Below are 17,455 nucleotides of genomic sequence, written 5' to 3'. Positions count from 1 at the left end.
GTACGTCAAGGTTGTATATTGTCACCCTGCTTATTTAACTTATATGCAGAGTACATCATGAGAAACGCTGGGCTGGAAGAAGCACAAGCTGGACTTAAGATTGCCGGAAGAAATATCAATAACCTCAGACAGGCAGATGACACCACCCTTATGACAGAAAGTGAAGAGGAACTAAAAAGCCTCTTGATGAAAGTGAAAGAGGAGAGTGAAAAAGTTGGCTTAAAACTCAACATTCAGAAAACTAAGATCATGGCATCTGGTCCCATCACTTCATGGCAAATAGATGGGGAAGCAGTGGAAACAGTATCAGACTTTATTTTTGGGGGCTCCAAAATCACTGCAGATGGTGTTTGCAGCCATGAAATTAAAAGACACTTACTCCTTGGAAGAAAAGTTATGACCAACCTAGACAGCATATTAAAAAGCAGAGACATTACTTTGCCAACAAAGGTCCATCTAGTCAAGGCTATGGTTTTTCCAGTGGTCATGTATGGATGTGAGAGTTGGACTGTGAAGAAAGCTGAGTGCCAAAAAATTGATGCTTTTGAACTGTGGTGTTGGAGAAGACTCTTGAGAGTCCCTTGGACTGCAAGGAGATCCAACCAGTCCATCCTAAAGGAGATGAGTCCTGGGTGTTCATTGGAAGGAATGATGAACTTCAGTTCCAGTTTCAGCTGAAGCTGAAACTCCAATAGTTTGGCCACCTCATGGAAGAGTTGATTCACTGGAAAAGACCCTAATGCTGGGAGAGACTAGGGGCAGGAGGAGAAGGGGATGACAGAGGATGAGATGGCTGGATGGCATCACTGACTCAATGGACATGAGTTTGGGTAAGCTCTGGGAGTTGGTGATGGACAGCGAGGCCTGGGGTGCTGTAAGTCATGGGGTCCCAAAGAGTCGGACACGACTGAGCAACTGAACTGAACTGAACTGAGATAAGAAAATAACAAAGGCAGCTTTGATAAAGCAATTAAATCTTGCTTTGTTGCGTCTTCCTGCAGTAAAAGGTAAGACATTGAAACAATTATTCAAATAATTCAGGCCTGAAATATATTCACCTAAAATAGCCAGATAGTTGGGATAAGTGTGTCATTTTGGTTTTTTGGTTTAAGTTGTCTGAATCACTGTATTAATTCTTTCATTTAATCTAAGTAGACACATTGGGGCTGTGAGAAATTTTTAGCTTAGTGAGGAACGTTTCTAGATTTTTCTGTGATTATTTGTAGCTCTTTCCATAATTGCAGTGATCTCACAGTTTTACCTTTTAACCAAAGTCTCATCCAGTCTTCAAGCTTCCCGCTAAAGAACCACCCAGGAATGTTTGGGGATTTCTGTGTAACCAAGCCCTAGGAAAGCTGAACCCAGGGAGACAGCTACTAAATTCCGGAGCTCTTTCAGACGGCTCAGATTCACTACACCATGCTGAAACTAATTTCCAATTATCCTAAGGAGTTCAAGAGTTGAGTTATTTAATAAAGAGCTCTTATACCTGGATTAAGGTATCAGGCCAAGAGAAGACCATCAAGACCCGACTGGAAGATACAAAAGGATTTTGCCTAAGAATTCGAAGTCATTCCACACTGAAGAGTTACAAAAGGTAATGTGTAATGTGAGGGAACCTGGGTGACCTCAATGTGAAAAGGAAAATGTATCAGCAAACCTTTATTGCTGATCTACAGGAGGGGAATCTCTAGAATACAGTATAGTTTATAAAGACTAGGTATTTAGTAGGTCAATTATAGGGCTTTCATGGAGTCTCAGTGGTAAAGAATCTGCCTGCCAATGCAGGAGCTAAAGAGACTTGGGTTCAATTCCTGGGTCTGGAAGACCCCCTGGAGGAGGAAATCGCAACCCACTCCCATGTTCTAGCCAGGAAAATCCCATATTCTTGCTGGGAAAATCCCATGGACAGAAGAGGCTGGGAGGCTGCAGTCCATGGGGTCGCAAAGAGTTGGACACAACTGAGTGACTGCGTACGCATTCACAAATAAACAAACTCACAGAAAAAAAGATCAGATTTGTGGTTACCAGAGGCAGAGGTTGAGGGGAGGATGAACTGGATGAAGGCAGTGAAGACGCACAAACTCCCATAGTAAGATAGATAGGTACTAGGGATGTAGTGTACAACATGGTAAATATGATTAACTCTGCTGTGTGTTATGTATGAAAGCTGTTAAGAGAATAAATCCTAAGAGTTCTCACCACAAGGAAGAAAAAAAATTTGTTCTATTTCTTTAATTTTGCATCTGTACATGATGATGGATGTTCACGAAACTTACTGTGGTCGTCATTTCAATAGTGTATGTAAGTTAAAACATTATGCCATACCCCTCAAACTTATACAGTGCTGTCAATTCTATCTCAGTAAAACTGGGAAAACATTGCCTCAGCAAAAGTGAAAATAAATAAAAAGATTAGACATTTCATTTCTTATTTGAAGCTTCAACTCAGCGTTTTGGTTTTTTTTTTTTTTTAACTGGAGAAGGATGTGTTTATCCAAGGGGGAGGCTTAATTTGTTTTTACACTGTCATTGAATAATAACTCCAGAGTGAGGCATTGGCATGGATTTGTAAGGGAGCCTGGGTAACCTCAAATTGAGGATAATAATAGCACCTGCTTCAGAGGGCAGTGGTGAGGAAAGAATTCCAACACCCCTGCAATGCTCCCAGCACCGAGCTGGGTGCATGCAGAATATTCAGTACAGCTTTGCCGTCAGTATTGTAGTGGTCAAAGCTCTTATTAAATGTTTAAAATGCATCCAAAATGTCCTAACTAAAGGCGGAGGATTAGATCTAAACGCTACTGGGTTTTTCAGGCTTCACAATTTAAATTATTAAAGGTGGGGAGTTCTAGATTGAAATTAAGAGGCACATTTAGAAACATTGTTTCTTGAACTTGCTTTTTGCTTCCACAAGGCAAGAGTGAGGACCTCTGATCCAATGTGGCCACCCGCCTCTTTGGACTTCTCTTGTCATGCCTGCAGCCCTACCCCCCACCAAGGCATTCCAGGGGAGAACGTCAGTGCAGGGGGCTCCTTCTCTCTCACTCGGCTCTGAATATCTTTGGTCCACATACAAGCACAAGTGAGGAATCGAGGGTGGCATTTAATATGTTAATACTAATGGATACTTCACGCCTGAGTAGATGACAAAATTTCATCCACAACACAAGAGCTGTCACCACCCTCTGAATCTACTAGAGTTCCCTCACAGAATCTTTCACCCTTGCTTTTATTTTTTCTTTCTTTTTTGTCTTTTTTATTTTTTATTTTTTAGCATGTGTCCTTCTCCTCAGTCCTCTCCACTTTTTGTATTGGTTAAACAAATGATTTCTGCCTGTGATAACTACATCAAAAAAGATACAAGTGAAGTTGTTCTTTGGGATCAGCTCTTGATTTCCTATCACTTCCCTGGTCCCAGGTGCATCACCAGCCAGCCACAGAAAAAAGGATCATCTCTCCTTAAAAGGGTTCCCTAGTAGCTCAGTCGGTAAATAATCTGACTGCAATGCAGGAGACCTGAGTTCGATCCCTGGGTCGGGAAGATCCCCTGGAGAAGGAAATAGCAACCCACTCCAGTATTCTTGCCTGGTAAGTCGAATGGATAGAGGAGCCTGGCAGGCTACAGTCCATGGGGTTGCAAGAGTCAGACATGACTTAGCAACTAAACCATCACCAGCTTCTCTTTAAACAGCTAAAGGTGGGGAAGGGAGAGATAAATTAGGAGTTTGGGATTAACAGACACACACTACTACACAAAACAGATAAACAACAAGGACCTCCTATATAGCACAGAGGACTATATTCAGTATCATGTAATAACATACAATGAAAAAGAATCTAAAAATGAATATATATGTTTGTATAGTTGAATCACTTTGCTATACACCCAAAGATAACACAACATTGTAAATCAACTATACTTCAATTTAAAAAAGGTAAAAGGTATTACTTGAACTCTGGTCTGGCTTCTGCTTCCTAAAAACTAGCTGTGGGAACACCATATACATTTCTGCGTAAGAAGAAGCTTGCCACTTCAGCCTGGGTGCTTGCTTCAGAGAACAATGCTCTCCTGGAGTCAGGCCAGCCTCAGAGAATCTACCCAGCTGATCCAGGAAACAGCGAACCATTTCCATTTATGGACATTTTCCTTTACCAATTAAGAACAAAGGGGAGTTGTTGGGATTTTTTCCACCTGATTGCAATATTTTGCCTTTAAAATTTTTATGCAAATGATGACGTAACTAGAACTATCTGCGGCAGATTATAGGCTTAGAACTGAGCCCAGCAGCCCTGTCTGTTGCTGGCATGTTAACAACCAGTGCTTCAGTTTTTATCTTAAGTGAGTTTGAAATCGGGTGACATGCCAGACATTCCTGCTGAAAGTTAACTAAGGTAACCATGGAACTCATGGCAGAAAATCAACATGTCATCTGCAGTTCTGTTTGGGAGGTTGGGGTGAAGAGATGACAGTTTTGTAAAGTGATTTACACAGCATTATAACAACAACAAAAAAAAGTCCCCAGGCCTATGACAGAGTTGCAAAAGAAACAATGGACAAAGGGGACTTCCAAGGCTTCAGCCTTGCTGGCCCCGCCCTGTGGGAATGCGCCAGTACCTTTCCATCTCTGATCAGAGAACTTCTGCAGAAAACTTTATCCCCACTGATACAGGGGTTCCACTCTAGATGAATGCGACAACTTTAGAAATGAAAAGAGGAAAATTCGAGGGCTGATTTCCTAGGACAAAAGTCCAAGACAGGTTTGACATTCATGGTCCTAAGCAAACGTTTCAGAAAGGCATCTCTTAGCTTTTGTAAACTGGTGAAACAGATCTCCAGAAAAGAAACCCCTGAATCAACTACACTTTAGTAAAACAAATTAATAACAACAAAAACAACCAGAAGAGGGATATCCCTGCAATTCTTGAGTGGTATATGGGCCTGAAGGCCTGAGATGTCTTCCACTTGAAGCTCCTTGGAGAGTATCAGAAACAGCAGAATGTCAGGGCTGAACTCTGTGCTCTGGCTTTGTCACTATTTATGCAGATGCTGCTTTGTTTCTAGTTCTGGGTTTAAGTTTGCATATTTTAATTAAAGTATCATTTTAACTGGGCTTCCCAGGTGGTGCTAGTGGTAAAGAACCCACCTGCCAATGCAGAGACAGGGGTTCAGTCCCTGGGTCAGGAAGATCCCCTGGAGGAGGGCACGGCAACCCATTCCAGTATTTTTGCCTGGAGAAGCCCATGAACAGAGGAGCCTGGCAGTCCACAGGGTCGCAATGAGTCAGATATGAATGAAGTGATTTAGCATGCACTCACTCATTTTAATTATCAAATAGCTTTTTTTTGAGATTTTTCTCTTATTTTTTAGTACTAGTTTTATTGAGGAATAATTTACATATGATCAAATTTACCTGTTTTAAGTGTTTGATTACTTTTGACCACTCTCATATTTCTGAATATGTCTTACATCCCCCAAAATTATCCTTACACACCATTGCAGTCAATTCCCTACCCCTACTGGTAACTCCTGATCTGTTTTCTTTTATTGTAGTTTTACTTTTTCTAGAATTTCATATAGATGGAATCATATAGAACCTGGTCTTTTGTGCCTGGCTTCTTTCACTTACAACGCTTTGAAATTTATTTATGTTCCTAAGTATCAGTAGATCATCCTGTTTTATTGCTGAGTAGTATCAAGATTATTTTTTTACATTTTTGTGTAAAAATATACACAACATAAAATTTCCTTTCTGTTTATTGTCTGAAGTTGAGAAAATATTCATTTGGGTCACATGGAAAAGTAAATAGATTTTTGTTACTTTTTTGAAAAACACATGTTAATTGAAGTTCATCATAAGGATATATATTCAAATGCAAAATTTTTGAAACATTAGCCAGGTGAATCTGAATGTGAAGGAGATTTCCAGATAATGCAGCAAAAATACAAATTAATTAACAACTTCCAAGTAAGTGTAATCAGAACATGAACCTGGATTACACCAAGCATTTCACAGAAGTTTAAAATTGTGATGGAATAATCAATTAGTAGAAGGATTAAAGCAAAAAACAAACAAAAGAAACCCTCCTACCTTTCTCATATATTTTTTAAGATTTTTTTTTTTAAAGTGGACCATTTTTAAAGTCTTTATTGAATTTGTTACAACACTGCTTTTGTTTTATGTTTTGTTGGCCTCAAGTCATGTGGGATCTCAGCTGCCTAACCCAGGATCCAACCCACAACCCCTGCACTGGAAGGAGAATTCAACCACCGGGTTGCCATGGTGTGTATGCTTAGTCGCTCAGTCGTGTCTGACTCTGTGCGACCTCCTGGACTGTAGTCTGCCAGGCTCCTCTGTCCATGGGATTCTCCAGGCAAGAATACTGGAGTGGGTTGACATGCCCTTCACCAGGGGATCTTCCTGACCCAGGGATTGAACCCAGGTCTCCTGCACTGCAGGCAGATTCTTTACCATCTGAACCAGCAGGGGAGCCCAGACCACCAGGGACGTCTCCTCATATGTTATTTGTAACTAATTATAACAAGGAAAAATTGATGGTGCCTAGTGACAATAATAGCAACAACAACAATTATTATTACTATCATGGCTTACTTGTGTAGTGCATATTGTGTGCCTGGTACTGCACTAAGCACTATATAGATGATTGTGATCCCTCACTTCAGTCTTGTCCGACTCTTTGAGACCCTATGGACTGAAGCCCACCAGGCTGCTCTGTCCATGGGATTCTCCAGGCAAGAATATTGGAGTGGGTTGCCATTTCCTTCTCCAGGGGATCTTCCCCAACCAGAGATCAAAACCACCCACACCTCTATTATATCTCCTGCATTGGCAGGTGGATTGTTTACCACTAGAGTCACCCGGGAAACCCATATCTGTGATTAACTCAATTTTCCCAACAAACATACTAAGTAAGTATTCTATTATTATTGCCATTTTACAAAAGTGAAAAAATGGAGACTTAGAGAAAACTAAGTAACCTGCCTAGATGAGGCAGCCAAGATTTGGCCCTGGGAATCCACTGGCGCCAGAGCCTTGACCTTTGACCTCTAGCACACTCTGAACTGCAACAATGTATTACAGAAATATTCAAATTGGCAAAGGGAGTTGGTATGGTCTCTGAGCAAGATATGAATGAAATAAAGCCAGAGCAGACTGATTGTTTAGATGTATGAGGAGACCCAGAATAAGGCAAAGAGAAGAGGGAGGAACTGAGAAACAGTGCAGTATTCTGTTCACATCCAAGAGGCTACTATTGGCCTGGTACCCAGGAGCCTGCTGCCCATTTTCTACCCCAGGTCCAGGTGACCCCTGGGGTCCTTTCAGAACTAACATGTTAGGAAAATCAGAAGTATTTGTTCAGAGTTCATTGTGACTTGGCTTTATTGATGTGGGCCAAGAGTCCACAGTCTGGTTGGCTTATAATGGAGACGTTGATAAATCACCATGGCCTGCACATTGAATTCATTCAATATTGTGAACTTGTCTTTTTTTATGATGCTTTTTAATCTGGTCTAACAAAGGGTTGTGGACTTGGAACTAGATTGCCTGACTTTGAATCTTGGTTTTGCCATTTATAAGCAATGGGACTTTGGGAATGTTACTTGATCTTTCCATGCCTCTGTTTTCTCATCTGTGAAAGGGGAAATTAGTAATCCATCTGTTTTGTAGCATTGTTTTGAAGACTGAAGGGTTATGTATAAAGCATTTACAGCAGTGATGACAAGCAGGTACTGTATTTTTGTTAGCTATTACTATTACTATCTAAAAATTATGATAGGTGGAAATGTCTTCTCCTGAGATATTATGAACTTCTGAGATATAATAAACTATAGTAATCTGTACTAAAATGAAACTACCTTCAGGAGTTTATTTTGTAGGGCTCTGCTCCTTGTTTCTGCAGAGCATTACCTATCACTGATGAATAGATGCACAGGGAATAGACAACTCAGGGACATGATTTCAGCTGCTACAACGTACCAAATACTAGAAGGGAAAATTCTAGATACCTGATCTCTGTGACCTGAAACTTTAACAGTGATCAGATACAATGAGTTTGGGGAGAGAAGAATCTTTACATTATTTCTTTGAATCCTAGACAGAGTAAAAGAAAATCAAGCTTGGGATAAGAAAACTGGAGCTTCATTTCTAGTCCTCATTTTTTGTTGCTGGAGATTTTAGAGCAGGTGCAGTAATCTTCCTCGCTCCTATGGTTCCTTGGTGCTGTATTCAGAACCCAGGTATCCATGAACACCTGGTTCATACTCCATGGTCTGCACAAAGTCATCCCTAGCTGTCCAGGCAGCCCACTCTGGTCTTGATTACCATAAACTGAAAATCCCTTTGATACACCCTTGCATTATTGGTTGCCTTATGTTGTTAATCATTTATCGAACTATCTATGTTGTTAATCATCTATGGAACTATCTATCTACCTCTGACAATTTAAAAATCTCTAGTAGGAACCAATGCCTTCTCCTTGACAGCCAACTCCTTGAATTATGGACCTCAGCCTCCCTGGGGAAAGTGACAATATAAGATATACCACTTGCTATTTCTAGACACCACTCACTCACCTAGGACATTGAACTTGGGTGATACTCAAAGTTGGACTCAACAAACATTTTCTAAAGGGCCTATTGAGAGTGGTACAAGAAATATGTTGTATGACGTAAAAGGCATATGAAATCTGGATCCTCTTATTCAATCCAACAGAACATCTACTGAGCACCAACTATGTGCTAGATACTATACCAGTTGTTACGGATACAAAGCGGTACTTAGCCTTCATAAGGGAGGCCCACCAGTCAGCAGATGACTTAGTGATCAGGATGTTCTGGGGACCCAGGAGAGGAACCCTGGTCCAGCCAGGTGATGGTGAGGGAAGGAATGAGGTGTCAGCAGAGTGGGTAGGCTGGGGTAGGGTTACTGTATTTCAGAGAGAGATTGAGCCTAGGCCAGAGGGTGAGGGGACCTTGTTGTGACTGTTGAACTGGCCTGTTTTCCTTGTTGACTTTTAGGCCAGGGCTGATCAGAGCTGCTGACTTATTTGAGTTTGCAGCACAGGAGACTGGGCCTCCCAGTTGGAGGAGGGGGCGGGCTGCTAGCTACCTCCCCGTGCTGCTCTGGACCACCCTGGGAGAGAAGGAGGGCTCTGGGGGACCTGGCACATTCCTCCCGCAAGATCCCTGCCCGCAGCCTCTGCACCACGCCCTCGGCCTAGGCCAGGTGTGCGCCCTCCTTGCGGCGAGGAGGGGCCCGGCAGCCGGGGTGAGCGCTTTTACAGCTCCGAGTGTGCCGTGTGTTTGTCTGCCTCCCGAGGGCTGGGTCCTCCTTATTCACAGGTGAGTCACACCCTGAAACACAGGCTCTCTTCCTGTCAGGACTGAGTCAGGTAGAAGAGTCGATAAAACCACCTGATCAAGGAAAAGGAAGGCACAGCGGAGCGCAGAGTGAAAAGCTCCCAGCGGCGAGGCGCCGGGCAGCTCCCCTGCAGCGGCGGACGGCGCGGCCCGGCCTGGCCATGCCCGCGCTCTGGCTCAGCGGCTGCCTCTGCCTCTTGCTCCTCCTGCCTGCAGCCCGGGCCAACTCCAGGACGCCAGGTGAGTCCCTTCCCGGAAGAAACAGCGCAGCCCGGGGCCGGGAACTGGCCTTGCCCTGCAGACCGTGATGGCTGCACGCACCTCCGAGGAGCCCCGCTTTGCAAGAACCTCCTCAGAGCGCCCTCCTCCTCCGCCCTGTGGGGCTCCTCCAGAGGGTGCTTCACAATAGTATTATATACTATTTACCAATACTATGTAAAGCTGTCTGAATTTAAAATGTGAAGCCAATGGATTGTGCCAAACCAGGGTTTTCTTCCCTTCAAGAACGTGCCTTCTTGAGTGTTTATATATTTATTTATTTTTGATCAAGGGGCTCTGGTTTAATCAGTAACACGTGGGTATATAAATTCTTTTCCCACAGTGTGTTTTTATTGATGGAATTTTGGTGGGAATATTTTCTGTGACCTTGAACCCCATGAAGGTTGAAAAGGCACCTCATCCCTCTGGAATTCCTGTTTCTTTGGGATGGAAAATGAGCCTTAAGAGTCTAATAATGCTTTTCCTTTTGCATAGTGTTACTTTTTATAGTATTTTCACATAATATTTATTCAACAGGCGTTTATTGGGCACCTATGTCATAGACCGTTTGATCTTATCTAGGGCACCCAGTGGCTGTCACATCGTGAGAAGTTCAACTCCTATAAACAAAACTTCCTGGGCACCTAGCAACGGTATACTGTATGCATGCATCAGCCTTGACAACACATAATGGGTGTTTTTTTTAAGTTTTAGTTAGTAGTCACTGAATTTTACCAATGATATTTGCCTAATTACCTCAAATTTTGGGGTTTATTTTTGCTTCTTGTATCTGATGGCACTTTGAGAATTATCTCAATACATCCAATATCCATTTTCACACGTGTGAACATGTGTGAACATGAGATCAAGTTCATGGGTACATGGAATTATCTTAGATACTCCATGTATTACTTCACAGTCTGGGTGATGCTAACCTGAGTTGTACTTGAATGGCACAAATGTTTTAGCATGTATTTGAATGCATTTGATTCAGTCTTTTTTGTCTAAGATAATCTTGAAATTAACTTCCAGGTCATCATCCTTGATTACCATTTAAAAATCACTTATGAAAATGACCATATAGGTTAGATTCCCTTAGAATAAATAGCTTTCACCTAGTGAGAAATATCCTACAAGTAAGAATAGTCTTTGAGTATCAGAATTCAGAGAGACTGCTTATGGATCAACTCTTAGAACCCCCTGACTTAATAAATGAAAATATGGAAATGGATTTGTGCAACGCTACAGAAGCAGCTACTGGCAGAGACACATCTGAAATTTGATCTGTGGGTTCTTAGACTGGAGCTTCGGGGACCATTATAAAAGTAATAAGGGAACAGGTATATATGTTTTACATAGTTAGTAATTGTTGACGCAGTTTCCCTTTTGGCTGTAGTTGAGTGTATGTGTGTGTGTGTTTGCATTAGATAAAAGAAACAAATATGTAGGGAGATATCAGTTGTTTTGTGCTCCTCCTGTAGCTCAGCGGTAAAGAATCAGCTTGCAATTCAGGAGCCATAAGTTCTATACCTGGTCTGGGAAGATCGCCTGAAGAAGGAAATGGCAACCCATTCCAGTATTCTTGCCGGGGACATCCCATGGACAGAGGAGCCTGCCGGGCTAGGGGTCTGAAAAGAGTTGGACACGATTTAGTGACTGACCAACAACAACATCAATTGTTTAATGAAATTAGAGTCAGGAGGACAGAGTTTAGACTCTAACTCCTCAAGTATGGAGAAGCTCAGAGTGTCCAGTAAGTCAGAAGGACTTAATGAATTGTTAAGTCAGAAGCAGTGTTTAGGCTCATTTCGACTTTCCCCTTTTTAAAAGATAGGCCATTTAAAAATGTTAGGCTGCCTCCTCGAAGGGCTTCATTTGGGGTTCAACGAGAGTGTGAAAAATTTGTGTTAGGCTAGAGCACACTGTGGCTCAGACGGTAAAGCGTCTGCCTACAATGTGGGAGACCTGGGTTCAATCCCTGGGTTGGGAAGATCTCCTGGAGAAGGAAATGGCAACCCACTCCAGTATTCTTGCCTGGAAAATCCTATGGATAGAGGAACCTGGTAGACTACAGTCCATGGGGTCGCAAAGAGTGGGACACGACTGAGCGATTTCACTTTCACTTTCAGAGCACACATGCTTTTCCATTTATGGGATGCTGGGATCTTGTGGGAGTTGGACTGAAAGTATGGTACTTGCCATCTCTCAAAGTGACCTGCCTCTGTGCACCTCTGAGAGCCTAAAGCAAGAAGCACCTGGGTGCTACCTTGCAGGTGAAATTATAGTGTTAGATATAATCAGAGTTGGTTTCAGTTACAGCACATGTTTTAGAGTCAGCCTGACCTGACTTTAAATTTTTGACTGCTTTGTTTACTAGTTCCTTATTAGTAACCATTCAGGCACCTCAGCCGCCTGGAGTCGGCTCTTTGCCTGTTAAATGGAGGCAATAGTGCTGTATAACCTTGCAGGGCTGTTGAAAGGAAGAGATGTTATTGTGAAGAACCTTAAAATGCCTAGAACTACATTTTTTTAAGATGTCTGATGCCAACAGTGCAAGTGTAGTGAACTTGGATGCTTAGAGATCATTAGGAAAGATAAAGATTCCCCCCAGGAGCTCACAGTTGGTGTGAATGTAGCTGTAGCTCCAGTGGCCTGCATCATAGTTCCCTTGAGGAGGTGTGACTGGACAAGGGAGGTAGGAATGCCACTAGAAATGTAGCCAAGAATCTGGTGGTGAAGAGCCTCATGTGCCAGGATCAGGATATGCAGTTAGGTTAGTGCCCTGCGGCAAAGAAGGGTTGCAGAAGGTTTTTTTTTTTCCAGAGAAGGAAGGATTTATAATTTGCAGCAAGTGAGGAACACTTGATTTTCCAAAGCACGGTCACCAGGTTGCAGGTGGTTTCTAAGAAGAGTGGACGTGGGAAAGGTCACTCATTTAAGGGCTTAAAGGATGGAATTGAGCTAGAAGAGGCAAACAAACGGCCACTGAAATAATGCAAATGAGACTTGATGAGGGTTTTCTTCATGGTCATGGAACAGCAAAGAGGAAAGAGGTCACAGAGACATTTAGAAGGTGAAATTGGAAGAATCTGGTGATCCAATGGGTGTGTGCATTAGGGATAATAGTAAGGGGAGACTGTGAGAAATAAGAGTCCAGGATGGGTTCAAGGCTTCAATTTCATGTAATTGGTTAGGCAGTGATGCCATTAAAGGAAATGAGGACTTTAACAAAAGGGTCAGATTTGAGAGCAAGGTTGGCAGTAGATGAAGAGAAGGAAGTGAGCTTCCATGGGGATATGTTGAGTTTGAGTTGCAAGTGGACATGTCCAGTGAACAGCTGGAACTATAATTTTGAAATTTAGAAGAAATTAAAACAATATAAAGTTGGGAGTCCAACAAAGCCTTGAAAATAGATGAGACTACCTGGGTTCAGTTCAGTCGCTCAGTTGTGTCCAACTCTTTGTGACCCCATGAACCGCAGTATGCCAGGCCTCCCTGTCCGTCACCAACTCCTGGAGTTTACCCAAACTCATGTCCATTGAGTCGGTGATGCCATCCAACCATCTCCTTCTCCTCTTCCCTCAATCTTTCCCAGCATCAGGGTCTTTTCAAATGAGTCAGCTGTTCGCATCAGGTGGCCAAAGTATTGGAGTTTCAGCTTCAACATCAGTCCTTTCAATGAACACCCAGGACTGATCTCTCCTTTAGGATGGACTGGTTGGATCTCCTTGCAGTCCAAGGGACTCTCAAGAGTCTTCTCCAACACCATAGTTCAAAAGCATCAACTCTTTGGCACTAAGCTTTCTTTATAGTACAACTCTCACATCCATACTTGACTACTGGAAAAAGACTACTTGGGAGAAAGAGGTAAAAGAAACATCAATACTTAACAAGGAGATGGAAGAATAGTGAAGGAACAGGAGGAAGGGGCATCGAGGCTAGGGGAGAATCAAGAAAGAGGAGAGTTTTGTTAGAGCAAGGAAGAGTTTCAACAATATCGGAGTCATACACAAATGAACCTATCTATGAAACAGAAACAGAATCAGGGACATAGAGAATAGACTGGTGATTGCCAAGGGGGAAAGTAGTGGGAGAGGGTTGGATTGGGAGTTTGGGGTTAACAGATGCAAACTATTATATATAGAATGGATAAACAAGGTCCTACTGTATAGCATAAGGAACTATATTCAATATCCTCTGATAAACCATAATGGAAAAGAATATGAAAAAGAATATACATATATATATGTTTAACAGAGTCACTTTGCTGTTAACACAACATTGTAATTGCTGTTAACACAACATTGTAATTAACACAACATTGTAATTCAATTATACTTCAATTAAAAAATGTGAGAGTCATAAATTTCTACTTTAGGAGTCATAATTTCTACTCAGAGATAGAAATATGAATACACAAAGGATGAAGGCTAAGATGACACTATAGGATTAAGCCACTAGGTCAGTTTTGAACCACTTGTTCTAGAATGATGAACTCAGAATCCAAAATTATTTAGATCACTAATCTAGTTTCTCCCATAGCCTGATGCTGGAAAAGAGGTACTTAGGATTGTGTTGTGATTAGTGGAAAGGGCCCCTAGAAAGATTTATACTCTCGTAGATTCTGTTATTTAACTTGTGGAGTGGTGGGCTTCCCAGATGGCTCAATGGTAAAGATTCCACCTGCCTATGCAGGCCGTACAGAAGATGTGGGTTTGATCCCTGGGTTGGAAAGATCCCCTGGAGAAGGAAATGGTAACCCACTCCAGCATTCTTGCTTGGAAAATCCTGTGGACAGAGGAACCGGGCAGGCTATAGTCCATAGGGTTGCAAAGAGTTGGACACGACTGAGTGACTGAGCCCACACACAACTTGTTGGAATGGAATAGCATCCTGCATAGAGGTCCAGGCTCTGTAGTAAGGTTGTGTTTATGTGTTCGTGTGTGCTCAGTCATGTCCAACTCTATGTGACACCTTGGACTATAGCCCACCAGGCTCCTCTGTCCGCAGAATTTTTCAGGCAAGAATACTGTAGTGGGTTGCCATTTCCTCCTCCAGGGGATCTTTCCGACCCAGGGATCGAACCCGTATCTCTTGCGTATCCTGCCTTGGCAGGTGGATTCTTTACCACTGCATCACCTGGGAAGCCTCACAGAATGAGGTTCAAATCCTAGCTGCATCATTTACCACTTAAGGGAGTGACGCAAGCCGCCCCCAATGTCACTGGGTTTCCTCATCTCTAAGGTGAAGATAATGAATTGCTGTGATTATTGCATGTACAGCATTTTGCACAATGCCTAGTAAACACTCACAGTGTTCAGAATTACTATTATATAACTAATTGCTCTGCCAGTACCAAATGTTAGTATAATGCCTTCTGAGTTTTAAGTGGTAAAGTTTTGGAAGAGGCTCCTTTCATTAGTCCAGGAAAGGTGATGAGGAGTCCTCTGGCTCAGGCTGAAGTGAACTCTAAATTTTACCCAATGAAACAAACAGAATTCCTCGCAAGGAACCCAAAGCAGATTGGAATTTCAGGATTGAGTTTCGTATCCTTTCTTCTTACCTTTTGTCAACCATCGTACTTCATCACATACAAGTTCAGCATCTGTTACTTTCTGGAACATGCCCATGTATAAGATGACCCCCACATTAGATGATCTGTCACTTCTCAAATTCCATTTTTAGCATTCCTAAAGCCACTTTAATGCACTTTTTCTCTATTTTGGATCAGGTGAATTGAGATACAGCTCTATGTGTCTTATCTTTTGCTGCTGTCACTGAAAAGTACGCCATTTTCAGAAAACATGAAAAAGATTTAAAAACTATCTTGAAGCCCTCATTGTGATCATCACAGCATAATCATCTCAAAAGGGTTACTTAGGATAACTTTCAAGCGCTCGCAATTGTGGGATGATGAACTATTAGGAGAATTGTGTTTGATAGTTTGGCCTCTTTCTTACTTAATAAATATCTGAAACATTGGTTGGGGTCATTTCAGGTTAACATGTCTTCCCCAAATAATACTCTATTTTAAAAATAAAGTAACTGAGAAAGTGCTATGTAACAGAGATTTTGAAAAGACTTAAATGTGGCCTTATATTCATCTTATATTCAAGTATGTATAATAAATGGGAGTATAGAAATGCATCGGAGTGTAAGCTGAAAATTCCCATGTAGATTTAAATTCTGAGTGTCCTGAACTGGGGCAGCCACTGATTTAGCTCCACTGACCCAAGAAGCTGAGGAAGAATGTGCAATCCGTGTTTATGGGAAAGTCAGGAGCATGAAATCAAGATGTTGAGGCCATCCTGGGAACATTTTTTCCCATTTAAGTTCTTAGTGGCTGAACTATTTTGACTTTTTTTTCTCCTAGAGAAATTTGCCAGGACAAGATTTAACAATCTATTATAGACCAGTGTAGAAATAACACCATAGATTCTAGAATACTCTAGTCACAAATTAGACCAAATAGATTACTGAATCATACTGAGCTGTGTCCTAATATAATTCCCAGGTATATGATGTAATATGTGAGTCACACCCAAAGCCAAAAGCTGAGTCTTTTTTTGTGTCTGTGGGTGACTGTATGTCTGTATACATGTCTCCCCAACAAACATGGGCTTCCTCATGTCATAAAAGAAGAAAAGAATGGCAGCACTGATCAGTGTGATGGACTTCCTCCATCACAAGAAGGTGGAGATCAATTGGGCAAATGTATATGTATCCTGGACTTCTTCAGTCTTACTGACCTCTTTACAGAAACCTGACTGTGTCTTTTCCAGATTTTATTTTCTTTCATTGTGTGAATATGGATCTTCACACCCTAGAAAAAATTAAATTGCAGCCAGATCATTTCTCACACTAACTTAAACATTGGAAAAATGATCAGATCTTCAGCCATACCTATATTGGGCATTTCTTATGAAAAGGTTTGCACGTTTCTTCTTTTATTAACAGCATCATGGACCTAAATGAGAATAACTCCTAAGGGTTCTCCTCCAGAGCCTCTCCTTTTAAAGTTAAGGAAAACAACACTCAGGGAGGCAAAGTGATTGTCCAAATCCTCATCACTGGCTAGAGCAGAGCTGGGCTCCAGGACATGTGACCCTCATTTTAGATTGGAAAATTGAGGCACGGGACAGTGATTGCCTTGACCAGAGCCAGGCAGTTAGTAACAGGACTGGACTTCAGTTGCTAGTTTAATGTTCTTTAACAAGATACCTTCATGGCTTATTTCTCATTCTTTTAAGAATTTTCTTTTAAATCAATTTTCAGACCTGATGGACTCTTGGATCTATTATAACAACAGCCCTTATGTTTCTAGCTGGGACTTCTGTGTCCTGGCTTTTCAGAGCTCTGTGTATGTGAGTCCATAGTCCTTTAAAAACGGCAGTGAACAGCAGGGTAAAATCAGACACAGACTCCAGTTTCTAGAACTGACATGAGAGAAAATTTCAAATTACCAAGTTTCCTCTTCTATTTTTTTTCAATTTTATCACATAGCTTGTAATTGACCAAGTGGCTCAAGAATCTTCACCACCACACAGCAGACAGGGAAATCCTACCTCTCAATGTTTGGAAACTATAAAAGCATCATTGTGTCCAGAGGCTATTTTTCTCTCCCTGGCTGGAGATTATTGGAATACGTTTAGAAGTTTTTCAGGATTCTGTCAGTTTCACGGCTAGAACACTGACCACTAAGCTTTATACATACTTATTGTTCTTTCACGTCACTACTTATTTTGCTGTTGGTTAAGGGGATTTCTAATGTTTAAAGATCATTTCTCATCTCAATTGGCCGGTCTACTTTGTGAGC

The 17,455-nt window shown here is 41.8% G+C and overlaps 1 protein-coding gene across 2 annotated transcripts in view; it reads left to right on the top strand.

The window, feature by feature from the left end:
• The first annotated feature begins 1,371 nt into the window (after positions 1–1,371).
• LAMC2 (laminin subunit gamma 2) overlaps positions 1,372–17,455 on the top strand; it is a 76,702-nt gene continuing 60,618 nt past the window's right edge. The window contains exons 1-2 of one of the 2 annotated variants that reach the window (XM_043485507.1): positions 1,372–1,597; positions 9,403–9,621. In XM_043485507.1, coding sequence (XP_043341442.1) covers positions 9,543–9,621 — 79 coding nt within the window. In that variant the 5' untranslated portion in view covers positions 1,372–1,597; positions 9,403–9,542. Of the gene's footprint in view, positions 1,598–9,197; positions 9,290–9,402; positions 9,622–17,455 lie in introns of those variants that run through there. The other variant, XM_043485508.1, reaches the window with a different exon arrangement.

Source organism: Cervus canadensis, chromosome 13 (assembly GCF_019320065.1).
Source record: "Cervus canadensis isolate Bull #8, Minnesota chromosome 13, ASM1932006v1, whole genome shotgun sequence".
NCBI classification, from domain to species: Eukaryota; Metazoa; Chordata; class Mammalia; order Artiodactyla; family Cervidae; genus Cervus; species Cervus canadensis.
This window is presented reverse-complemented; position numbering and strand designations above follow the sequence as displayed.